Genomic DNA, 25,889 nt, shown 5'->3' with positions numbered 1-25,889 from the left:
TGTGGGACAACATTGATCATAAACAGAACTTCTTCTTCTTAGTGACATCTTTGAAAATAATTCATTTGTCCAGCGTGGACACACTGCAGCTCTCCAGACCTGCTGGGTATTAGTGGGGCACAGGTTCAGTCTTTGGCCTTGTCAGGTGGAAAACTCCAGCCAATAATGAGAGCAAGTGAGCCTGTTAGACAGCAGCAACAGTTAGATAGTGTTGCATTGTCTCGTGTTGTCTTGTGTTTTGTTGTGTTGTGTTGCGTCCCCTCGCTGGTTCCCATGCACCCTCCAATCAGCTGACCGGTCGCTGACCTGCACAGCCGGTGGCACCGGAGTGAACTCTGGTTCAAAACGTCGCCAAGTTCACACTGACTGAGCGTCCATCAGATAACGACCTTGGCAGAGCTACGGGGCCCTGCAGCGGACATAATTAGGCCAGGCTGTTTGTGTCCCATTAATTTTCTGCCACATAGCTTCACCCTATTCTGTGCCTGTCAAAGAGGGCGGTCAGGTGGAGGGTGGAAATGCATGGTGACCTCCATGGTGACCTAAACAATGACCTCGATGGTGACCTCCGTGATAACCTCACCATGAGATTTGTTTGTAATGAGGGCGAGATTTGAAGCGGGATTGTTGTCAGTTTACAGTAAATAGTGTGGATGCTGTTGTAGTAACAGCAGCACTGGAAGTATCACAGCATTACATTAATTCAACGTCAGTTTTGAATTAATTTGTTAACTATGATTCTGCTGTATTTCTGATTCATGCCTCTGACTGGCTTCTTCTGGATAGTAACGGCCACTGAGGCTCATGGGTATCGTAGCATTTAGAGTATTCTCAAGCTCTACTTTGTGATCAGTGGTGAAAATTCAACAAATATGATTTTTATGCAATATTACATTTGTTCTAGTTGTAATTAATCATCTTCAGAGGTGCTGTTTGTAAGTTTTCTTTGCCGCCACATGCTTCTTGCCAGGACCAGCTGCTGGTGACGGTACAAGAGGTTACAGTCCTCCCTCTGATTGGCAGATTGGAGGCTACAGTAACGAGATGAACCGGCTGGGTCAGGGCTAGCTGCTTAGCATGCTAACTTCAGCAGGGGAAAAGAACCAACAGAAGCAGGAGCTAACATTGGTGTTGCTTTCCACCACTGGAAACAGCTCTTAGCAAGTAAAGGCCTGAAGTTTAATGCTGAAAGTTCCTCTGGATTGAAAAGTAAACAGCTGCTGATGCTAATGTTGGCTCCTTTAATGCTAAGCTAAGTTACAGCGTGTAACAGCACAGGTCCATCAACACCACTGCAAAGACATGAATCAGATAAAACTCACATCAGTCAGTTTGTTGATAACTGTTTCTGAAACAGTTTGTCAGTTTGGTATTTTTGTTATGGTTTGTACCAAACTGTTCTGGACGATGGGACGAGACTTCCCATTATGGCAGTGAAGAAGAGGAAAATGTGTTGTCTCACTCTGAATTTCTTGTGTGTTGGATCATCCAGTGAGAGACGCAGTGGTCGATGGTCAGGACAAATGGTTTCTGAAAACATTTTACTGGATTTATGGAGCTGAAAGCAGAGTTGAAGCCATGGGCAGTGCTAATAAGAGAGTGGGGTTTGTTCAGTTGAAGCAGTGCAAAGTGAGTTGTTGCTGGTGTTGAGCTGAGAACAGAGTCTCAGAACTACATGTTTCTGAAGCAGCGTCGCACTACTGGCACCTACACACTTCAGACCGGTCAGTTAGAACTTGGCTTTCTGCTGTTTGCGTGGGAGATATCGGATTACCCGAGCTCTTCTGATTTCTTGAAGAGCTCGGGTAATCTTGAAATGCCTTACGGTGCTTGTACGGTGACAGTTTACAACATGAGTAGAACAGACTGAAAACACGTCAGATCACTGTGATCATGTAAGTGGCTTCAACAGAGTTTTTTTCATTACTTATTTCTTTAATTAATTGTTAATAAACAGCATCATGTGTTGTGTGTTCACATTGTGCAGCTCAGCTACGTCCACACAAAGTCATTTTCCAGAGAAGGTGATTCAGTGCCTGCAGCTCTCTGGTTCGCCATCTTCCCTCATAGATTTACACAGGAAACTATTAACTGCTAGAAACTGTTTTGAAATTTCTGCAGATAAGATATAACAAACTCAGCAACAACAACAACAACAACAACAGACTGTTTCACCATCTTCTGATTTACTCTTTACATCAACTGTACAGCAGCTACATCTGATAAACTCGATTAATGCAACAATAAACAGGACAAATATATACAGACTCCTTAAAGTGGAGAAAGTGCTATCTCCTTCCACAGATCCATCCGTACGTAAGATTTCACAGCGTGTCTATTGGGCTTCAAGACCAACACAGCAACAGTCCTAGATTTAGACCAATAATAACTATAATAATAACTGTTCTCTTAATATATGCTGCTCTAAACAATGAAAGTTTTCTATGTTCTAGCAGTGAACCAAGGTTTTATGGACAGTCCTTTACAATACAGGTTAGTGTCTCTAGTCATAATTACAGCAAATATTGTTACAGATGGAGTAAAAGTACAACAGAAATGATACATCTGCATTTTAAATACAGCTTATTCATAATGCTACTTCATTTAATACACACATAATAGCTCTGTTAAGGATATACTATATCACATTCATGTTTAAACAATAGAATAGTCTGAATGTATTTTGACATTGATGCTCGGGTAGTTCCTGGTTGTGTGTTCTGTGTCAAAAATCAAGTGCAAGTTCCATCAGTAAAGGTTTTTCTGTAGTGGACATGATGGCAAAACATCATGGCTGAGATAACCAAACACGAGTCCAGGCTCTCCTGTGTCCAGCATGGGTCGTAAAAAAAAAGTGTCCAAAAAATGTCCAAATATTTCTCAGTTGTCGGTCTTAGTCGGGTTCTAATGAGAACTGTCTCAACAAACAGACACTTCTCTGTTTGTTTCTCCACAGGCAACAGTTCCATGGAGCTCTCAGTCATCGATGCCTTGCTCAGAGGCAGCTCGGGTCATAAGATGCAAAGGAAAACAACTGGCAGGCTGGAGAACAAAGGAACACAGAGTCGGTTTAAAGGTGTGTAAACCTCGTTCTGTCGGTAGAATCAGTTACTGGAGACGAGTTCCCCACATCTCTGTCCCTGGACCAGCTGTGTTTTGTCAGTTTTCAGAAAGTATGTCTGTGAGTCTGAAAAGTTTTGTAAATGTACGTCAAGTCAAATACTCGTGACTTGCTTATGTCCTTGGTTATGTCCTTACTGATACACGCTGATGTAAAAGCTACTGAGAGATAGAAAAAAAGAATGAAGCACCAAAGCTGAGTGGGTTTTAACGTTTAGAAACCACTTTGTAAAAAGAGGCAGTTTTGCATTGTATGTTTGTCCTGAGACTTGGAGCTTTGTCAGAGCCAAGAGACAGGAACTTTTTGGAAAGACTTTCTGTCCTGTTGCTGAGATGTGTTGTAGGTTTAAGGTTTTAGGTAAGTTAGGTCTGTTCAATAGGCACTTCCTGTTTGCAAGTCAAACCAGGCTTCTCCCGCTGAGCATTAGCCAAGAAATGTACTGTAGACCTCACTCTCCCTGATGCACCTGATGAACACTCTGTCTTGATATTTCAATAAGTTAAAAAGCATTTACAGACTACAGAGAGGCATCTGAATGTTAAATAGCTGCAGGTGAGTCAGTTCTATTGCCCCTAAAACACCATTTGTCCATGGAAATGAGGATAAAAGCTCTGAAACTTGTGGACTGTACGTGCAGTCCATTCATTCTCGCTGATGTGCACCTTGTTTACTTAAAAATGCAAAATGTTTAAAAAGAAAAACTGCATGTAAAACTGTTGTATGTGAGCACAACAGGTGGTTAAAACGGTTTCTTAGGTTTGGACCAGACCAGTGAGGAGATGATGACGTGCTCCAGAGTCCTGTAAACCATGTCTTCATCTCCAGGGAAATGAAAGTGGGCATGAACTGCACCATCAGGACCGGAGAGGTGGTCGTGTCTCCTTCCTCGGGTTTGGAGAGTTTTTCCAGAACCAGGCTGAAGAAACTGCCTCTTGAGTGAGTTTTTTTTTTTGGAAAGTCTCAGTGAGAATTTGTGTCTAAAGCGGGTAGTTGTAAGAGAAATGCACATGTAGCCCGTTGACCGGGTGCACTATTGGCACCGTCTGCATCTTAGGAAAGTTCTCTGTGGCCAGGGTCCATTTGCAAGTCCCGATCAGCTCCACAGCGAGAGTCTTTAGGATGATCTGTGCCAGTTCTTTCCCTACACAGCTCCGCACGCCACCACCGAAAGGCACGTAGCTGAACCGAGCCGACCTGCTCTCCTCCCGGTCGGGACCAAACCTTTCCGGGTCAAACAGCTCTGGACTCTGGAACACCGCTGCGGTCTCATGGGTATCTCGGATGCTGTACATCACACTCCAGCCTTTGGGGATCTGGTAGCCCTGTGAAATCAGGACAGAAATCAATAAAAAATCTGTGGAGTCTCTCTGAGAACACGGCTGTTCTCAGCAAAGATACAACTGTACAGAAAATAAGGAAATAAAAAATCGAATAATGAAAGAATGTATGGATTTAGAAATTTGGCAGCATGCAAAGTGGCAGCAGTGGAATTTGTTTACAAGCAAGGTGAAGTTCAGATCTGCTCATAATGAAAGTCACGTTTTATTACTTGAAAATATTTTCTTTTATATGGTTTTCAGCTTCCTGTGTTCATTCATTCATTCATTCATTCCGCTGCTTCCAGGCTCAACTCGACTCCTTAAATCATGATTATTGGGCTGCTGACTCTCCACAAGGAGGAGCTGTGCAGTTATTACCAGACCAAATGCACATGTAAACCTACAGGAAAGTAATAGCAGCACCAGTGAAGACTTGAACATGCTGAGTCGCCCCCTACAGGCAAAGACAGGAAAAGCTTCTGCAGTAAAACATGCACCATCTGCAGGCAATGGCTGTTACAGCTGCCGTGTTTTTGTGCAGCTGTCCAGTTAAGTGACACTGGCAGGTTTTTATGGTAAAGAATACATTATCGTGTTATATTTTAATATCCCATTACCACTGCGCTGATAAGGGACAGTCCCCACAGGATAAACAGCACAGGAAGTTTGCACCAGGTCATGGTACATATCATCATATCTCACTCTCATCTGATTGGATTTGGTTTCAGGGGATTCACGTCATCTGCATCAGCTTCACTTAGTGCATTCCTACATTTGCCACAGTGTCTTCTGGCAGCACTGAGAGAAGGGGTTGGAACTTGTTGCATTTGGCTGTGAGCTCATGTTTTTTCAAGGAAAAAGTTGTTCCGTACTTAAAACAACAAACGCTTTGTTGCTGCATTGCAGTTTGATCTATTCCTTGTTTCTGTGAGTTCAAAGGAGCCTTTGTAGGACCTCTTCTCTGACCGATTTCTCTCTCGAAGGCTGTTGAGTGTTAGTGCCGAGTGGCTTAGATTTAAATTCTTTTGTAGCTGACAGAAATATGTTACGTGCTCTGCCCATTTATCCCAGGAAAAAGAAAACCAGCCCAAACCCAGTGCCCATGTGTGAAACTTAAATTCCTGCCAGTGACTCAAACTTACGTCTAATTCAAACGTCTGCAGGGCCGTCCGGTAACCACCAGAGACCGGCGGCAGGAAGCGGAGCACCTCTTTGACAACACAGTCGACATAGCGGAGCTGGCTCAGCTTGTCTAGGCTCAGATACGGTAACTGGGGCTGGGACCGTGGGAAACCATCCTTGTCACTGTGATTCTGACACCCTTCATTCAGCAGGCAGGTTGTCTCCGTGATGGCAGCGTCCACTTCTTTCTCCATGGTGACACCAGATGGGCTGTGGCTGCCGTGGGAATCGCAGCCAAGGCCCTCTGCCTCCAGCTCGGCTCTGGCCTTCTCCACCACCGCCGGGTGACGTAGAAGCTGCAGAACCAGCGACGTGGAGGCGCTAGCTGTGGTGGAGTGAGCAGCGAAGATCAACTCCACTGCTGTTTCCTGCAAAAAGGAAATTAGGTAGATGGATTGATTTAATCTCACATTATTGGGCCTTAAACAGAAATAGGGGGAAAAAATATAAATAATAGTGGACTCTTTTATAATTTAGTACTGTTGTAGAACTATTAGGGGCGGTAAAAATCACTTTAGTTTGCTTTAGACAAAGCAAAAATGAGCACTGGGCACGTGTTTTTGTTTTATCCCTCGTGGTGAGTGATACAGCATAAGGCAACGATATCTGAATTTCTCTGTATGTGAATGCTGTTTAGTCTGATTGCATCATCACTTCCAGGATGTACCTTAAGCTCCTGGATGCTGAGCTGCTGGCCATGCTCTTTGGCACTGGACAGCATGTAGTCGAAGGCATCGTGATATTCCTCCTCCGCCTGCTGCCGCTCCATCTTTTCCTCAATGATTTTCTCCATGTTGGCATGCAAGATTTCTCTGGCTTTTATTCCCTGCACAGAGAAGAGTCATTTAAAGTGCTGAATAAGAATCTATTGGAAACATCCAGTGTTTGTGTGGTGCTATAATACCAGACACGTCAAACAGAAGCTAGTCAACAGAGACAGTAACGTGATTTTCAGCGGGTTCATGCTACATCGTCCTCATAGTTTCTGACCTTGCGAAGTCCGCTGAGCGGAGCATCTATGGGCAGCGAGAAGAGGTTGTTCATCAGCTGCTCGAAGATCTGAGCCAGGTAAACTATCCTCTCCTCCTCCAGCTGCAGGCCCAGCAGAACCCTGACGGCGATGCGGAATGTCAGGGACTTGGCGGCGCTATAAACGTCGATGGCGCCCGGTGCTGAGCACCACTTGGCGATTTCAGACTTGGCAACATCCTGCAGCCGGGGCAGGTAGGACTCCAGAGCCCCCCGGCTAAACACTTTGGCCAGGATCTTGAAAGGGATAAGGAAACAAAGAGAGAGGAGTCGTAAAAAGTTATTCCCTGGTACACGGAAGTCAACACCTTTCAGTGAATACGAACTAAAGAGGAGGACGGTCGGGTGGGTTTGGACTGGATAGGCTAAGACAGAACAGAGGATGTAGAAGATATAAGAGGTAAGACAGGACAGGGTGAAGGGAATAAAACAGGACATTAGACAAGGACGGAAGGTGAGAACTGGACAGACTGGAATAAGATGGACTGTACAAGTGAGAAGAGGACATGGGTTAGGTTTCTGTTTGTGCAGAAACAGGCTGCCCTCTTCAGTAACTGAGTCTTTCACTGGTCATTGACCTGTACTGATAACTGAGCTCTGGCACTTTTATGGCTTCTTCTTACTTTTCTCTTCCTCTTGTGCAGGTCGCCGATGGAGTTGACCAGGGTGTTGGGCCCCAGGATGATGCGGGTGCTCTGGGGCCACTGGGTGCACACCAGGCTGTGCTCGCCCAGCAGGATCTTGCGGATGTTTTCTGCACCTGTCACTCGGATGACGGGCTTGCCGAGGAGGTGGGTCTTAAACACGTTGCCATGGCGCTCTCTGCGTGAGATGTGGAAGTTGGAGCCCTGGAGAGTGAGGAAGAAATTTGGATTACAAGTTTGTCACATTTTAGATAACAACACAGCAGCTCAGCGAGACATTGGCAAGACACACAACTTATAATTTATTGAAAGAAAGCATCTAAATAAATTAGAAAAAATTGAGAGTGCACTGTTTTTCCAAATTTTACTTCACTATTCAAAGGTTTACAACGTTTTGGTCCAGTTTGTTTGCAGATTACAAAGATACCTCAAAAAAATCATAGATTACAGTGACATTTGTTGAAAAGTTTCTTCATTGGCCAAAAACAAGGGGTTGGTCAACGTTTCTGAACATCTTGTCTGTTTCCACATGAACTTCTGCTCGTAGTAAAAATCTTTTCTCTCCTCATTTTGATTATGAGTTTAGATGCAGATGAAAAAAACATTCTATATGTTCTGTCATTAAAATGACAGGTGAGCAGGATTGTGCAGCCTAAAATACTCCTGGAAAGCCCTCACAGACCAGTGGAGGCAGCTGCAGCAGCAGGCTGACGAGTTCGAAATGTTGACAGTCACACACGGGTGGAATGTGTGGGTGTCCGCATACTTTTGGCCACGCTGTGAAGGTGTACAGTCTTTTCAGAAATGAGCTGCCCAGGTGGAATGGGACATTTCCGGTGAGAACATTAAGAAGTTAAAAAATCAGACACACACACACACAAACACACTCATCACGTGCTGTAACGAGGCGCTCTGACACCCGGCGCTGAGAGGATGAACAGTTGGAAGGACAGAAAGATGAAGAGATGAGAGAGTGCATTCCTCACCGCTGAAGAGAGGCAGACAGAGGGAGAGAGAGCGAAGGAGGAAGAATTGAACAGAAAACGTCTGTTTTAGGCTCCGAGCATCAAGTCCGCACATGTCGCATTAACAGCACAACTCAGCCTGCGCGAGAATCTGCAGAGCCACTCAGGGCTTCCCGCGCGTTTCCAGATACATCATCAATAATCTGATTATTAACACAGCCTGCAGCCCCCCCCACCTCACCCCACCCCCATCCCACGGGGGTGGTGGGACAGTGCGGAATGGAAACCCCTGAGAGATGAGCGTAAATAAGGAACGACACATATTCAGACACTCTCAAGCGCGCAGAGGGCAACCTGTATTTTGGAATGCTTGTAAAAACAAAAAGCAAGAAGTACGGCAGCCCAGACGTGCCATTTCCTCCTCTCTCACCTGGAACAGCCAGTGAAAAGTCTCTCCGACCAGCGGCCAGCCCATGGAGCCCTTCGGCAGCGGCAGGCTGCTCTCTTTGTCCCGGGTCAGACTCCAGCGGAGGCTCCACAGCTGCCGGGTCAGCGCCAGCAGCAGGAGCGCGGACAGCACCGAGGTGAGCGCGGTGGCCAGGGCCGACAGCACCCCGAACTGAGCCAGGGGGAACATCTCCTCCGAGCTGGTTCGCCTCCCAGCATCCACCTGTGTCTGTGCGTAGAGGCGCTTCTGTCCCGTTTGAAACTGTCCGGCGGCAGCGCGTGAAGCTTCTGCTGCGTCCGGCTTTCTTCTTCTCCTCCTCCGCCTTCTTCTTCTTCTTCTTCTTCTTCTTCTCCTCCTCCTCCTTCTTCTTCTGTAAGCTCTGTCCAAATAAAAAATAAAGGCGTGTTACTTCAGTCTGAGAGCGTTTAACCTCAGCTGCACCAGAAAGAGCAGAGAGAGGTGGAGACAGTGGACCTGAAGTCTTTCTGAACTCATCCGTGGACACAGCCAATGGCTGAGCCGCACGAGCTCTTATTACAGCGAGTTGGACAATAATAAAACAGAAGCTGGACCCGAGCCTCCGGGTTCATTCAGGCATCCGCACGGAGGATGCGCTGGGTCGATGTGTGGCCGCTCCTGGGCTGATTTTCTCATTATAACCATCACTGTTATCATTGCTCTCACTCTTATTCTCATTTTCTCATTACAACACCCTGAAGAGTTTCCCTCTATCAGTCTGCGGTTATTTTAAAATGAACGTGAAAGCGTTCTGGTTCCCAGACTCGTCTCCGGATGGATGCGCCTGCACGGTCTCATGTTTGACTCTGGATGAAGTGCATGAGAAACGTGCTGCTCTCCTGTGAGGAAACTCCCCTTCATTCCGCTGCTCCTTCAAAATGAGGAGTAGCTGTCAACTATTCCAAATAGTTTTACAGGTTTACATGCGCCGGCTTGTCTATTAGGTTATGCGCTTTTATAGGTACAGTTCAGGGGGCTCAGCCGCCCCCCGGGCTGCCGAGGTTTATAGAGCAATGGCAATAAATCAGGATTTGAAAAAAACAAAAAAAGCAGTAGAAGAAAGGGAGATTTGAATACAGTAGGCTACAGTATGGAGCGGATCCACAGGCGTGGTAAAGTAAACTAGAGGTGAGATGTGAGGAAGCGACATGGAAACAGCAGGATGGGCGCAAAAACTATAGAATAAAAGTCACCTCATCATGTTCGCAGAGTGAGATCAGAACAGGTTTCTGTCCTCAGAGACACAGAGACAGAGCAGACTTACCTCGACACGGCCTCCCTGCAGCGGAGAGAAAAATCCCTTTAGTCTCAAGGAAAAGTTTCTTTCTGCCTTCTGCGCCAAACCGGTGACTATTCCTCCACAGTGAGCGGGCTGCGGGGGGTTTTATAGAAAAGGCTGCTCGGCATGATCCACCTTCACAGGATGACGTTGGTCTGAATATGTTAAAGAGGCTCGTTCATTCACGGCGCGGAAAAAGATTTTTTAAAAAAAGGAAAACGTCTGTGGATCAGAGCAGAGACGCGGCGGTGCGCTCCCAGAGAGAGAGAGAGAGAGAGAGAGAGAGAGAGACTGAGCGCAGGAGAGAGGGAGTGTGTGTGTGTGTGTGTGTGTGTGTGTGTGTGTGTGTGAGTGTGTGTGTGTGTGTGTGTGTGTGTGTGTGTGTGGGAGAGAGAGAGAGAGAGAGGATCAGATGGCAGCGGATGGAGGAAACTCGCAGGTAGCCAATCAGCTGGGAGCCGTTCAGAGTTTGGCGCAGGTTTGAGAGCGAGCTGAGTCTCAGGTCTGAGCTGAGCTGCTGCCTCGGTTCACCGCATCCCGCCGGTCTGAGGCCGGGTGCTCAGAGGGGGACGGAAAGAGTCAAGGCAGGAACAAGTTTAGTTTGGAAAAGAAAAGAGATTTTCCAAATAGCCGCTGGCTATCTATCTATCTATCTATCTATCTATCTATCTATCTATCTATCTATCTATCTATCTATCTATCTGTCTATCATCAGATTAAACGGTTCTGACTCCCATTTACAGCAAAGAATTTTGAAAACGTGCCGCAGGTTTTACCGTCGATCCATTTGTTGATTCATTCATAAAGTTTTTTATTTATTTATTTATTTATTTATGAATGGATGAAATGAGTCAGTCGTTTTTAGACAGAAGAGGAAAAGGCAGAGGTTTGTCGGTGTTGTGTTGTCAGGTTGTGTCTTTTCTTTGTGACAACACGCTTGTTGGAAATCGCGCAGGAGAGCGGCTGAACAACTGAGAGCCGCCAAAACAAACCTCAGATGGTCTCATTTAAAAAGGTGGAGCGGGCACAAAGGAAGTTCGGAAGTTTGTTGTTGTTATTTTTTTGTTTTTGATATTTTGGTGAGACACTGTATTTCTCTTTGTTTTCCAGAGAAGAAGAATGTTCCCGATCCAGATGAGATGGATGTTTTCCACCCGCGGAGGCCCGGATTTAACCTGCGCGCGGTCTGAGCGTAAAAACTGTTCTGGTTTATTTTGTGTGTGAAGAGTCTGAGTCTCCTCAGGTCAGTGACTGTATTTATAAGAAATGTATTTTTATATTAGACATTATAAAATAGTAATTATTAATAATAGCGACGGAGGCGAATCGATGCGCAGTTTCCTAAACATCTGAACATGGTTGTGTTTGGATGAGTTGTGTATTTAGCTGATTTGTAAAAAACTCTTTAGGTTCATACAACAAAATGAACAAATTCTGGGTTTAACACTTTCAGTGAGTTGCTGGATTTTTCGGGTTAATGAAAGCGGAGATGTAGAGAAGGATTTGTGGAACCGGATCAATCAGCGCTAAATGCTCACGCGCTCCTCGCTGCTCCCGGTGTGTGTGTTCCCGGTGTGTGTGTGTTCCCGGTGTGTGTGTTCTCAGTGAGGAACGTTTGCATGGGACGGCTGCTGATTGGAGAATTTGCTGGGTGATTTTGGCTGAGGCCGGTTTGTCACAGAAGGAGCTCCGACCGCGCAGACTGATGCAAACACGGCCACGCTGCTGGTTTTCACGCCATCAGTTAACAGGATTATTCCTGTTTAAAACACTCGGATCCTGCAGATTCTTTAAGGCCTTTGGATTCCCGCCCAGCTCTGCCCCCTTCTGTCATTTATAAAACTCAAACCTTTCACATTTGGCCTCAGTTTTTCTGCAGCTGGAAACGCTGCGTTTGTCGCTGTGTGGAATCAGATCCCGTTTAAAACGTGGAACGTGTTCTCAAAGTTCTCCAGGTGAAAAAACGCCTGTAAGTTACAAGATAAAAAACCCAGCGTTTTTTTTAAATATATATTTTCATTTATTTCTTCGTGTATGAATTTGATAATTAAAACGTTCCGTATTATATCCACAGAACCATAAATCTCCGGCTGACAGTCAGTATAAGCTCTGGGAAATTCCCCAAATACACAAATCACACATCAAAATGAATCTTAGAGAAATTATCTCTCAGATCAGATCAGATGGAGACAGCAGGTGAAATTCACAGAGACGCTGCAGTGAAAAGAAAATTTTTATTTTATTATTATTATTATTATTATTATTATTATTATTATTATTAATAATAATAATAACAATAATAATAATAATTTTATTAATTCTATTATTGTTATTACGGGACATGCATTTCCTTTGATTTTCATTTAAATACATTTTATTGTGTTTATTTTTCTTCTTTTTTGTGACGTTTGTTATTTTATTCATGCAGAAATCATGTTTTAAAAAGTCATTTAAGTTCCTGAACTTTCTCACCAGAGAGAAAGTTCTACCTGATCATTTCGTGCAGAACGTATTGATCTTAATGAATCACATGCTGTGGACTTGAACGGGCTCTGACGTGTAGATGTAGATTAATATCAGTATTTAGAGCAGTGGTTATTTTCAGTGGTGCTTTGAGGCCGTGGCTGCAGTTTGGACCAGTGTCTGCTCACATCCGACTGTTCACAGAATCACTGGATCTGATTCTTCTTCCTGCTTTTTAAAAAAGAAACCATCTGAAATAAATGTGATTTTATCCGGAGCCCGACTTGTTTGAGCTGCGTGTCTGAAAAGTTCCAGAGTGAAATAATGAGCCACAGAGAAAAGACTTCAAAACAAAAAGCTCCTTCACTTTCAGCTTAAAACAAACAGCAGATGCATTTTTCCATTTTAGTTTCATTTGTACTTCCTCCATCTGCAAACAGCATATCACAAATACAACACATATTTGTTGATCATGTTTTTGTTGACAAATATTTGGTGTTTCATTAAATGCAGTAATAATCACCAGGAGGTAAACGCTGCACGGAGCCTCGACTCGTCTCGTGTCACAGAGTGAATGAACAGCTGAAGGTAGATTTAATATTACAAATAAAATCTGCTGTTCACAAACCTCCAGTCAGTGATCACCGTCAGAACACAATTCAAAAATAAAAAATCATAAAAGAATTTAATTCCACCTTAAAACCATCATGTAGAACTGACAGCACATCACTTCAGTTTTTCCCTGCCTCCCTGTCCTTCCCTCTTCAGCCCCTTCTCCTCCGTCCCTCCCTCCTGATCCCCCCCGCCTCCCCCGTCCTCCCTCCCTTTGTGATAGAATTCAGTTCATACTTGTGTCCGAGCGTTCCTGCCTGTCAGCTCCCATCACAGACAGTCTGATCATAAAGAACAGCAGCAGGGAGGATTTCAGACAGGAGGAGCCGCCTGACGTCAGAACTCTCCTGCACATCAGGTTGTTCTCAGACAAGAGGCTCGTTGGAGTGTAAACCTAAAGGAAACTTTGCTTTACTGGTCATTATTTTTGTTGCGCCGAGACCTGGGAACGCGGTGGCATTACTGAAAAGACGTCTGATGTGGAAAGAAACAGGAACAGTCCAAAGAGAGAAGAGGTTCAGCAGCTGCTTATGGAAACTTTACATCAGAGGAATCAAACAGCACCAGGTTCAGAGGCTGCAGTGGCAGAAAATCTGCAAACAAACAAAGGAAACACTGCACATGAGTTTCTGCTCAGATTCTGAATTTCTAAGTTCATGTTGACAATCAGAGAACAGCCCAAAACTCAACCTACAAAAAAGTTTAGAACACAGTGATGTGAGGTCTGCAGGACGAAACATGTTGTTCCTAATAAATCTCCTAAGCTGTAAAGAATCAGTGTTTTCTGGAAAACACACTGACACACACACTTGCTAAGATGCATTTCCTGTCCTGTTGTCCCATCACACCATGCAGCTCTGCTCCGGACACTTAAAGGGCCGTTCCACTAATCCTAATCCTGAGCTTTTAAAAGCTTCTGTAATGGAGATCTTCCTCGTGGGGTTCCCCCGGGCACCTTCATCCGCAGCAGTTTATTCTCCACGTCACATCTCGGGTTTCAACCTCAGACGCTGTGGAGACGATGCTGATCCAAAGTAAATCACAATCTGATCCATGTGACTTCAAAACAGAGACGTTTGGGAGCAGAAATGATGTCCTGTCACCGAGAAACCGTTCATGTGAGAGTTCACATTCCTCAGAATGAAGACAGAGAATAAAGACAGATGACAGGAGCAAAGTCTTTCTGGCTCTGATCACTGGAGTTTATCCTTGTTTGATTTGACCACTGTGTGACGGAGAGGTGCAGTTCTGTTTGTGGCGTTCTGGTTGTGGAGCTTGTGATCACCTGGGCTGGGGACGTTTTCAGACCTGTGATCTGTGTGTTGGCCTGACTGAAGACAGACCCTGACCGTGAGGACAGTCCGTCCCTCTGAGGGTTAATCTGTGGTTTCAGGGTTAAGGTTCAAATGCGTTCTGGGGACTAAAGAAGCTGTTGTGTCAGTGAAGTTGTGTTTGTTCTGGATGAGAACAATTCACTGTTCTCCTGCCTGAATATTCTTCAGTCAGCTCCCGTTATTAATTTTACCAGAGAGACAGACTGACAGAGAGAATACCACAGCTGAGACCGAGGGAGAGAAGTAGGAGCACGCTGGACACACACACACACTCTCACACAGTCACGTAAACACACAGGTAAATCCAGTGACATGCAGGAACATTTAGACGCACACACACAGCAAACAGCATATTGGCAACAGTGCATTTCCTGTTACACTGACAAAACTCTGCCTGCATTTGTACACACTGCTTCAACCTGCGAGTCAGGACGTGGACGAGTGTCTCTAAAATTCAAACGTATAAAAGTTTTAGAAATTAAAAGCTTCACTCAGAATAACGTCCTAAAAACAGCACTTTTCAAACTGAAATCGAAAAGTGAAGTGATTTCCCGGCCTGGTGTACATGTTCCTGTTTATCGTTATCTATCTGACCTTTGACCTCCCAACCCTTGGCTGCTAATATAAGTGATCCAGAACTTTACACTTTGGTTTAATAGTCATTAAAAATACATGTAATTGAAAAAAAAATCCCCTTTTTATTCCTCTAACGTGTCTGACTGTCCTCAGACGAGCTGCAGAATCACAGCAGGACGATGTGACGATGTATGCTGTGTTATCAGGCTGCTGATCAGCCGTGTGTGTGTGTGTGTGTGTGTGTGTGTAGAGTAGAAAGTGCTGTAATGTAAACACTGGATGAACTGTGGCTGCTGTCAGCCCGAGGCAGAGCTGCACTGACAGTCTGAAGGCTTCACTTTGATCTGAGTCCTGCTAAATAATGTGTGTGTGTGTGTGTGTGTGTGTGTGATTTCCTGATGTTTTGTAGTGTGTAGCTGCATGCCTCTCTGGGTCAGGGACGTGTCCTCAGGTTTGATGCTGACAGAGTCTCACAGGTGTGCGTGTGTGGTTGTCTGTCTTTGCGTGTCAGCCCTGCGATTGACTGGCGTCCAGTCCAGGGTGTACCCGCCTCTGGCCCGTAGTCAGCTGGGATAGGCTCCAGCTCCCTGCGACCCTGACGGACTAAGCGGTGTAGAAAATGGATGGATGATGCACGTCAGTGTTTTTGCCCCAAATGACAGAACTTTTTTGTCAGTTGCCCCAAGGTGCCTCAGGCCCCGGTTTTGGTTTTATTTGGACAGTAATGAGGTTTTGACCACTGAGAGGAGAACTCAGAGGTTCTGATATCACCACACTGCAGGTTCACAGAAGCTTTGATGGAGCATCAGTCAACAGAAGTTAGGAATCTTTCAGGACGAAGTGAAAGAGCTCCACGTTTTCAAAAGCCTTTTGGTCCATGTCCTGCACCAGCAGCCTGGTGGACATGGACTTCCTGTCCTGTTAAAGAGCTGCCAGTCAGGGGAGCGGCTGTCAATTTACAACGGAAGTGGCGGTCGGATATTTTACACCTTCTTTCCTGGAAACCCAACACTCCAACGACCGGCCGAGCAGCAGGAGGGAGCAGAGAGAAAGTTTTCCCTCGTTCCCTGGAGACAAGAGAAGATGAATGAGGGAGGAAAGAAAAAGCGCGAGACAGGGGTGATAACGAGGGAATGTGGGTCTTCGTATAGATGTGTGATGTTTGTTTTTATCCATCTGTCATCACGTATTTATTTTTCAACTGTGGGAAGAGCGCACATGGTCATGATTTCAGAACAGAACAGAAGTAAATTCTGTACAGAGGAACCAGGTCTCGTCATCAAACGCTTTCATATCACCCCGATTGAAACTGACTGTTTTTATTTAACGAATAGGATCAGAAACGGACCTGAGGTTGTGCCGAGCGTTCAGAAACCGGAGGATGTTCGTGAGCCAGAGCAGCTTTCACTGCTGTGAAGGGTCCAGGAGACAAACAGGAAGACCTGCTGTAACAGGAGCATGAGAACGAATCAGAACCAAAACATATCAAACGCTCGCCTGTAGACATGTAACAAGACACACACACACACACACACACACAGTGGTCCATCCCCCAGTCTACTTCAGCTCCCCCTTCCTTCTCCTCCCTTTGATTCTCTCCTCCTTTCTCCTTGTCTGAGTCACTACCTGTCATCAGCAGCTTCCTCTGGGGAATGTGTGTGTGTGTGTGTGTGTGTGTGTGTGTACAAGTCGTACCTTGGTGGTGTGAAACCTGGATCTAAAACAGGAGGAATGAGCTGGATCCCTCAGTTTGTGTTGCTGTGTAGAATTTAAGACAGAAGAAGGCGAATGAGGCGAGGCGCGCTGGGTTTGACCCCCAGGGCAGCCCTGGGGTGAGGGGTAACACCGGGGACTACCGGTGGTCTACTTCCTTATCTTTCAGGCGGAGCGCCCCGTCGAGTCGGCAGGCCGGCGTATCGGGTTCGGGCCGGGGCGAGGGGTCGCGACCTCTGTCGGGAACAAGGGCTACTGTTCTGCTCCTCTCCAGCTTTTAAAAGAGACGCCTGTTTTCAGAGAGGAGAGGAGGCAGCGAGTCCAACGCTCCGCACAGAGAAAGGCTTTATGTGATAACGGTAAAAGGTAAACACCCGAGAAATGTGCAGATCAGACGTCAAACCCGACAGATTTCCTGTTTGTGACGTTATAGAAACCATTTGTATACCATTCACCCAGTCTCCCTCTCTCTCTCCCTCTCTCACTCTCTCTCTCTCTCTCTCTCTCCCTCTCCATTTCAGATTCAGCAGATCTGAAATCCAAAGGTGAGATAAACCGTCCGGTCTCTGCGTCTCTGTCCCTCACTGAGCTGAGTCTCTGCCACCAAACACTCGTGTCACGGAGCTTTTGCTGTGGCCTCAGGGCTGACATACCTGACAGAGGGAAATGACCACTCCACTGCTTACCTCAGTGTGTGTGTGTGTGTGTGTAGGCGGTGGCTTTCTTTGTTTACTCTGATGAGGGAATAAACAAAGGACAGAGGAAGTGTCCTTTATGTGAGGAAAGAGTGTCCATCCAGCCCTGCAGTCACACACATGCACACACAGTGAGACCACCTGTTACACAAACACACACACACACACGGCTTTGGTAGCAGAAAAGTGTCCTCAGGCTATGATTACAAATCAATCACACACACACACACACACACACACACACACACACACACACAGGTTGTTGCAACCACTCTAATCAGCACTGAGTTGGATCAGCCAAGATGTGTGTGTGTGTGTGTGTGTGTGTGTAAGTTTACGAGCTGAGATGACGTTCACAGTGAACCACAAGGCAAGTATTTTCCCCTGCGGTTTGAGTTTGGGTGAGAATATGATTGAAGAGTGTGTGTGTGTGTGTGTGTGTGTTTCTAAAGAATGAAACACAGTCATGCTAAAAGTCACACGTATTTTTTTAAAGAGGATAAACTTTGTAAAATTGATCGAGTTCAGTTGTCGAAGGGCTGACGTGCACAAACCTGCACATTGTGGTTGTGTGTTTGTCACATATTGCCCTGAAGTAAGCACTACAGGAAAGGTCAGAGGTCACCTGAATCATCCGGATTCATTATCTCAAACCAAAACATTTTGAGGAACTCTGTCCAGTTGTTGAAACACTGTGTCCTGGACAAAAGTGTTGGACCAACCACCAACAGACTGTTTCCCCTGGTGTTCTTTGTTCAGACGTGGCTGCCTGTGTGCGTTTGTTTGTGTGTGCGTTTCAGGAGGTGATGGACAGAGTGTGACGCTGTTTGCAGTCAGATCTCAGTCCACCATCTGCTTCGTCCTCCGGCATCTGTTCATCCTGCTGCAGGGACACACCGATGACTGCACCCTCCACAACACCGGGCAAGACAGAGAGACAGAGACAGAGAGACAAATCCAGAAGCCCTGTCTCCTGGAACCGATGTTTATGTGCAACGACTCTACGGCGAGTTCGTTCTGTTGGAAACCTGCGGCTGGATCTCGTGCAGAGGCGACGTTACTCTGAATGAATGAAGCTGAACTTTAATCAGTGAGCATGAAACAGTGATTAGACTGTTTCCTGTAAGAGTAGCACTGCTGCACCGTGTGATCAGATCAGAACAGATCAGATCAGATCAGAACAGAACAGATCAGAACAGATCAGAACAGAACAGATCAGAACAGAACATATCAGAACAGAACAGATTAGAACAGATCAGAACAGATCAGATAAGATCAGAACAGAACATATCAGAACAGAACAGATTAGAACAGATCAGATCAGAACAGATCAGAACAGATCAGAACAGAACAGAACAGATCAGATCAGATCAGATCAGAACAGATCAGAACAGATCAGATCAGAACAGATCAGAACAGATCAGAACAGATCAGATCAGAACAGATCAGAACAGAACAGAACAGATCAGAACAGAACAGAACAGATCAGATCAGATCAGAACAGATCAGAACAGAACAGATCAGATCAGAACAGATCAGAACAGAACAGATCAGAACAGATCAGAACAGAACAGATCAGATCAGAACAGAACAGAACAGAACAGATCAGAACAGAACAGAACAGATCAGATCAGATCAGATCAGAACAGATCAGAACAGATCAGAACAGATCAGAACAGATCAGAACAGATCAGAACAGAACAGATCAGATCAGATCAGAACAGATCAGAACAGATCAGATCAGAACAGATCAGAACAGAACAGAACAGATCAGAACAGATCAGAACAGATCAGAACAGAACAGAACAGATCAGATCAGATCAGATCAGAACAGATCAGAACAGATCAGATCAGAACAGATCAGAACAGATCAGAACAGAACAGATCAGAACAGAACAGATCAGAACAGATCAGATCAGAACAGATCAGAACAGATCAGATCAGAACAGATCAGAACAGAACAGATCAGATCAGAACAGATCAGAACAGAACAGATCAGAACAGATCAGATCAGAACAGATCAGAACAGAACAGAACAGATCAGAACAGATCAGAACAGAACAGATCAGAACAGAACAGAACAGATCAGATCAGAACAGATCAGAACAGATCAGAACAGATCAGATCAGATCAGATCAGAACAGATCAGAACAGAACAGATCAGAACAGATCAGAACAGAACAGATCAGAACAGATCAGAACAGATCAGATCAGATCAGAACAGAACAGATCAGAACAGAACAGAACAGATCAGAACAGAACAGAACAGAACAGGCTTCTCAGCCATGGAGACAGTGTTTGAACTGACCTGCTGGGGGGGAGGAGGGAGGGGGAGGGGGGAGGATGCACTGCTGAGACACTGGCCTCTCCTCCCTAATCCATTTATCATTTACAGTAGGAAGTAACCTGCCACTGGTGAGTTATCTGTGCTCCACCCCCGACCAGCACACACACACACACACACACGCACACAGCTGTTAGTTGATTTATACCACAGACACTGGCTTCTGATTGGTTGGAAGGTGTGGATCAACTTTTAGTAACTGGACGAGACGAATGGACACCATGACCGAGGTGTTTGTCTGTCGTCCTCAGTTAATGCACCACATTCAGCTGTAGGTAAAGACATGACAGCTGAGCCTCAGCTGAAGGACCTGAGTCTGATGGACAGCTGAGAAGACTGGACACAGAGGACACAGCACCAAAAATAAAACAGCTAATAATTAATAATTATAACTTCAGTTATTTTTTATTTGATGACGTTTAAAATAGGAATGAGGAACAGGATTGGTTCACACCCTGCACAAGAAATTCACCCAAACTGCAACAAATCAAAGGAACGAGTTCTCTGTTCTTCTGAAGAACTTCTTCAGTTTGAACTCTGAGTAACTGAAGTTCAACTGAAGTGAACAGTGTTCCCTGTTGATCCAAGCAAGAATGAATCAGGAGAGAGTCACAGAGTCACAGACAGAGTCACAGACACAGAGTCACAGAGTCAGAGAGTTACAGACACAGAGTCACAGACACAGAGACACAGACAGAGTCAGAGAGTCACAGACACAGAGTCACAGACACAGAGTCACAGACACAGAGTCACAGACACAGAGAGTCACAGACACAGAGTCACAGACAGAGTCAGAGAGACACAGAGTCAGAGAGTCACAGACACAGAGTCACAGACAGAGTCAGAGAGTCACACACAGAGTCAGAGAGTCACAGACACAGAGTCACAGAGTCAGAGAGTCACAGACACAGAGTCACAGAGCATCGCGTGCAAACGCAAAATGCTGCGAAACATCAGGCACGAAAAGTATTTTGGAATATTCTCACTCAGCAACCGTGTGTGCGTGTGTGTATGTGCGTGTGTGTGTGTGCGTGTGTGTGTGTGTGTGTGCGTGTGTGCTCCTGTGGAATGTGTCTGTCATGTCAGATGGAGTTTGTGAATGAACACCTGAACTCCGCCCACACACACATACATGGACTACAACACATGCACACAGCAAGCAATCTCTCTCTCTCACACACACACACACACACACACACACAGTCCTCTTCATTCCTGGCTGCTCTCTGATTCCTGCCTCAGTGACCTCTGACCTTTGTCCATCAACTGAGGTGCTACCTGCCCTGCGGCTCTGTGTGTGTGTGTGTGTGTTTCCTGTGTTGTAACATTGTTTTCTGCCGTAGCAACGACCTGCTCTCAGTTGCTGTCGTTGTTCAAACGATCCTCTCGCTGTGGATCCAGCTGCTTCAGTCATGTATCAGGTTAACTCAGTTCAAGATGTGCTTTTATTTTGAAACTGGAAGAAATTTCTGTTTTCTATCCGTGTAAACTGAACGTTGGGATGTGATGAGAGCTACTACACTAGTGATCAATAGATTAATCAATACTAAATAATCTTTAGCTGCATCCCTGAAGAAAAGAGAAATGGTCGAAAACAGTTTACCTGTCTGTCTGTCTGCCTGCCTGCCTGTCTGCCTGCCTGTCTGCCTGCCTGTCTGTCTGCCTGTCTGCCTGTCTGTCTGTCTGCCTGCCTGTCTGCCTGCCTGTCTGCCTGTCTGCCTGCCTGTCTGTCTGCCTGTCTGCCTGTCTGCCTGCCTGTCTGTCTGTCTGTCTGCCTGCCTGTCTGTCTGTCTGCCTGTCTGCCTGTCTGCCTGCCTGTCTGCCTGTCTGTCTGTCTGCCTGCCTGCCTGTCTGCCTGCCTGTCTGCCTGCCTGTCTGTCTGTCTGCCTGTCTGCCTGTCTGCCTGCCTGTCTGTCTGCCTGTCTGCCTGCCTGTCTGTCTGTCTGTCTGCCTGTCTGCCTGCCTGCCTGCCTGCCTGCCTGTCTGCCTGCCTGTCTGTCTGTCTGTCTGTCTGCCTGCCTGTCTGCCTGCCTGTCTGCCTGCCTGTCTGCCTGTCTGTCTGTCTGTCTGTCTGCCTGCCTGCCTGTCTGCCTGCCTGTCTGCCTGTCTGCCTGTCTGCCTGTCTGCCTGCCTGTCTGCCTGCCTGTCTGTCTGCCTGTCTGCCTGCCTGCCTGCCTGCCTGCCTGCCTGTCTGCCTGCCTGTCTGTCTGTCTGCCTGCCTGTCTGCCTGCCTGTCTGCCTGCCTGTCTGTCTGTCTGTCTGCCTGTCTGCCTGTCTGCCTGCCTGTCTGTCTGTCTGTCTGTCTGCCTGCCTGCCTGTCTGCCTGCCTGTCTGCCTGCCTGTCTGTCTGTCTGCCTGTCTGCCTGTCTGCCTGCCTGTCTGTCTGTCTGCCTGCCTGTCTGCCTGTCTGTCTGTCTGTCTGTCTGCCTGTCTGCCTGTCTGCCTGCCTGCCTGCTGTTTTCACCTCTCTGCTTCACAGTCTGAGCTCGTCCATCTGTTGGGTCCACTCTGACCTGTTTCAGCCTCAGAACCAGAACCTGCAGCAGTCCACAGTGTGGGCTGAGTCATCCGTAGAAACCGAAGCGGACGTGTTTCATGACGTGTTTCGTGCCGTGCTTTAAACCAGACTCAGACCAGTATTAGAACTGCTCTGCATCGCGTCCTGATGACTTTGACTCATGGATGGACTTCACTCAGACCGGACTTCCTGGATCATGTTTCATCGTCTCACCTTTACCTGTAACAACACGTCCGTATGAACCCCTGCATTAGTTTGGGTCTGTGCGCAGCCTCACTTTTGAATGCTGTCCTCACTTGTATGTCTGTCGTCTCACCTGTGTGTGTGTGTGTGTGTGTGTGTGTGTGTGTGTGTGTGTGTGTTCAGATAACCACTCTATCCCATCCTGTCCCTCTTCTTTGGAGGTTAAAGCTGAGAGCTGTAATTATACTGTCTGGCCCAGAACCACCTGTCGTGTGTGTGTCTGTGTGTGTGTGTGTGTGTGTGTGTGTGTGTGTGTGTGTGTGTGTGTGTGTGTGTGTGTGTGTGTGTGTGTGTGTGTGTGTGTGTGTGTGTTTGTGTGTGCGTGTGTGTGGAACAGTACACCCCTGCATAGCGACACATTAGTCAGCTCCACCTTACCTGCTGCCTTTGAACCCGCCTGTCTTCTGGTTAAACACAGCGTCGCTGTGGATCACACTCTCTGAGGTTCACCTCTCACACACACACACGCACCTGTAACCGGATCCCTCAGGTAGTCAGACACCTCTGCAGTGGCCAACACGTCATCCTGCATACTTTGAACATATTTTGGAAACACATCATCCTCTGAGCAGGAACTCTCAGTCGCTCTGCTGCTTCAGAAGCTTCTGCTCAACACTTGCTGGCACGATAGCGGCCCCCTGAGGCTGATATGCTCATTACAGTTCATCAGACACCCGAGCAACAAGCAGGATGTCAGTATCATGTGAAAAGTGTCAGTAGCACCGAGCTGAAACTAACATCTCTGCTCAGAGTCGTAAACACGTTCAGTTATTCTTTGATCATAATTCAAATTGTGATTTTGCAGTTTGATTATTATCATTATTAATGATGTTTTGTTTTTTTTAGAAAAACATGTTTGTGTTTCTCAGAAAAAAGCATCATGTTACCTGCAACTAAACTCAGGTGTCGTGCAGGAACAGCCTCAGCAAAACTACTTTTGCATGTTCAAGTTTTTTAGCATGCTAACTGCTAAGGCTGAATGCTAAGACTCAGCACTCGTTCTCAGTAGAGCTGAGGCTGAGGACTCTGGTCACTGGTTTTAGAGGAGCTGTGAATAAGAGAACTTATTATGAACACGTGTAACAACATGTGTTTGTCCATGTGGAAACGTCTGAATGCTGCAGTGTTTATTCTTCTTACAGCTCAGAATAAAACAGACATTCAGTTTGATGGAGATGTCACAGCAGACCAGCCTCTACATTTCACCACACCAGCTCTGTGTCACCGATTGTTCCTTTAAAAAAAAAGATTGAATCGTCGAGCAGCCTCCATCAGGAGCAGGCTGATGTGTTATCAATACATTAATTGGATTGTTAGATTAACTGTATGAAGCGGTGTCAGGTTGGACGGAGCACCGGCTCAGCTCAGACTGACACAAACAGATGAGACAAGCTGCAGGGAAACGGCAAGAACAATGAGAGAGCAAAACACACGGGGAGCTGCCCCGCCTAATCCCCTCCATGGTAATTCTATTGGAGAGAGGCTGTGTGTGTATGTGTGTGTGTGTCTCCCCTGCTAGGTGAGGGAAGGTCAGCATCACTATGAAAGAGAGGAGGAAGGAAGTTTGGCCAGCAGAATAAAAGCTGATTTAATGAGAAAGTAAAAACCTTCAGAGACTCTTAATTTACTGGAACACTTGTCCTGAGTGATGGATGGCAGAGAAGAGTGGTGTGTGTGTGTGTGTGTGTTTGGCATTAAAGTGCATCTCTGGCACACACACAACACACACATATTTGGAAATCTGATTTCTAAATTCTTTGTCCAAATACAGGTCGTCACAGGACGTTCAGCCCTGAGAAGGTGCAGGAAACCGATGAGTCTCACTCTCCAGGTGTCAGCAGCAGACGGTTGCTACCTGTGAGCTCCACATCCTGCCGTCATTGGTCAGTTTGAAATCCAGTGGTCCAATCCTCAGCAGGAACATCTGATATAACCGGACTCTCCAACAAAGAAGTGAGTTCAGAATTTCTCTATCAGTCCTGCTCGTACCTGTTCATGCAGATCTCACCTGGACGAGGACGTGTGATCTGCTGCGTATGACTGTGCCTCAGAGCACGCGACTCCAGATCGTTCACACTCTTTATAAATCACTACGTGATTGACTAAATCCATCACATCAAAGCCACGGTTTGTTGGAGATACTCGGCTGTAACTGTAAAATCACAGCTGATTGAAGTCAGTCGTGTGTAGAATTCAGGTCATGACCATCTCCAGAATTTAAAAAGCCGGTTGTGATGTTCACGAGTCAAACCTGTGTAACCCTCCAGAGTAAAAACAGGGGACAGTGTGTAACCATAACGTCAGGATCAGCAGGTTTAAGTCCCACTGGGGCCACCGTAGTTTCTCTGCATGCACTCACGGGACTGAGAGGTGTCTGGATAAAAGCCTCCATTAAATCAAATATTTGGGAGGAGTCGCGGCTCTGCCTCACCTCTGGCTCCACTCTGCTGTAACGTGATTAAGAAGCAGGTTGATGAATCATCTGTCAGACAAAGTTAAAGAAGACATTAGATACAGAGGTAGGAGATCACACACACACACACACACACACACACACACACTCACACACACACACACACACACACACACACAGGATGTTTTATTGCTTTAACTGAGTAAGAAAGTGTGCAGCAGAATTCAGGTCATGACTAAGAAAATAAGAGTCTAAAAGAAAAAAAGGAAAAAAGATCAGACAGACAGCAAATAAAAAGAAAAGAAAATATACCAAAATTAAATGAGAAGAACAAAAGTCACAGAAAAAGAGATGAAAAGAAGAGAAAAAAGAAAGCAAGTGATCAGCGGGTTCTTTTCATCTTCAAACCTCCAAACAACAACAGCACTAACAACAACGGTGCTGATCGGCCATTTTTGTTTGTTCAGACCTTCAGCGTGAGGTCGGCTGTCTGAGGAGACAGAGGTCAGAGGTCAAGCCAAAAGAAAACTCCTCCGTCCTCCTGAAGACCTCTGACCTTCCGCTCAATGGATTCTGCTGCTGTCAGACACAACTTGTTTCTTCCCTCCAGCCGGATCAGCAGCGACCTCGGCCCCCTTCAACTCGACCCTGAGTCCCCCCTTTAAATCCGTCCCTCTCACTGACTCTGGGACCAGCTAACATCTGTCCTCTGCTGACTCTGTCCTCAAATCCAGGTGGGTTTGATGCCTTTGCCATAACCAAGCTGAACACAGTGTGTCCAACCATGCAGCCATTACACTGATACACCCTTAGACATCTGTCTCCAAGATCTGGAACCTGCCTCAGGACCTTATCTGCATCTTAAAAGCAACCAGAAAACATTAATGCTGATCAATGAATAATCAACGTAAAGAATTTCAAACTTTTTTGTGTGTTTGTCTTTTTACAGTAATAAATGTGGGGTTTTTAGAGA

The 25,889-nt window shown here is 46.1% G+C and overlaps 1 protein-coding gene across 1 annotated transcript; it reads right to left on the bottom strand.

The window, feature by feature from the left end:
- Positions 1-2,178: 2,178 nt before the first annotated feature.
- On the bottom strand, positions 2,179-10,000 carry LOC121190120 (cytochrome P450 26C1). The gene is made up of 7 exons (XM_041050710.1): positions 9,991-10,000; positions 8,691-9,087; positions 7,275-7,499; positions 6,613-6,888; positions 6,290-6,448; positions 5,583-5,990; positions 2,179-4,443 (listed from the first exon to the last, which is right to left on the bottom strand). Exons 2-7 carry the CDS (start codon positions 8,895-8,897, stop codon positions 4,099-4,101), a joined length of 1,620 nt encoding a protein of 539 aa, XP_040906644.1. The 5' UTR covers positions 8,898-9,087; positions 9,991-10,000; the 3' UTR covers positions 2,179-4,098.
- Between the last annotated feature and the right edge of the window lie 15,889 nt (positions 10,001-25,889).

This window comes from Toxotes jaculatrix, chromosome 11 (assembly GCF_017976425.1).
Source record: "Toxotes jaculatrix isolate fToxJac2 chromosome 11, fToxJac2.pri, whole genome shotgun sequence".
NCBI lineage: Eukaryota > Metazoa > Chordata > Actinopteri > Toxotidae > Toxotes > Toxotes jaculatrix.
Note: the sequence above shows the minus strand (reverse complement) of the source record. Positions and strands in the feature narration are given on the sequence as shown.

Excerpts from the sequence above, each read along its gene's own strand:
- LOC121190120 (XM_041050710.1), bottom strand. The coding sequence starts at position 8,897 with ATGTTCCCCCTGGCTCAGTTCGGGGTGCTGTCGGCCCTGGCCACCGCG. Across the intron at positions 7,500-8,690 it reads CTTTTCACTGGCTGTTCCAG|GGCTCCAACTTCCACATCTC; the intron begins GTGAGAGAGGAG and ends CTCACTCTCCAG. Across the intron at positions 6,889-7,274 it reads TGCACAAGAGGAAGAGAAAA|ATCCTGGCCAAAGTGTTTAG; the intron begins GTAAGAAGAAGC and ends ATCCCTTTCAAG.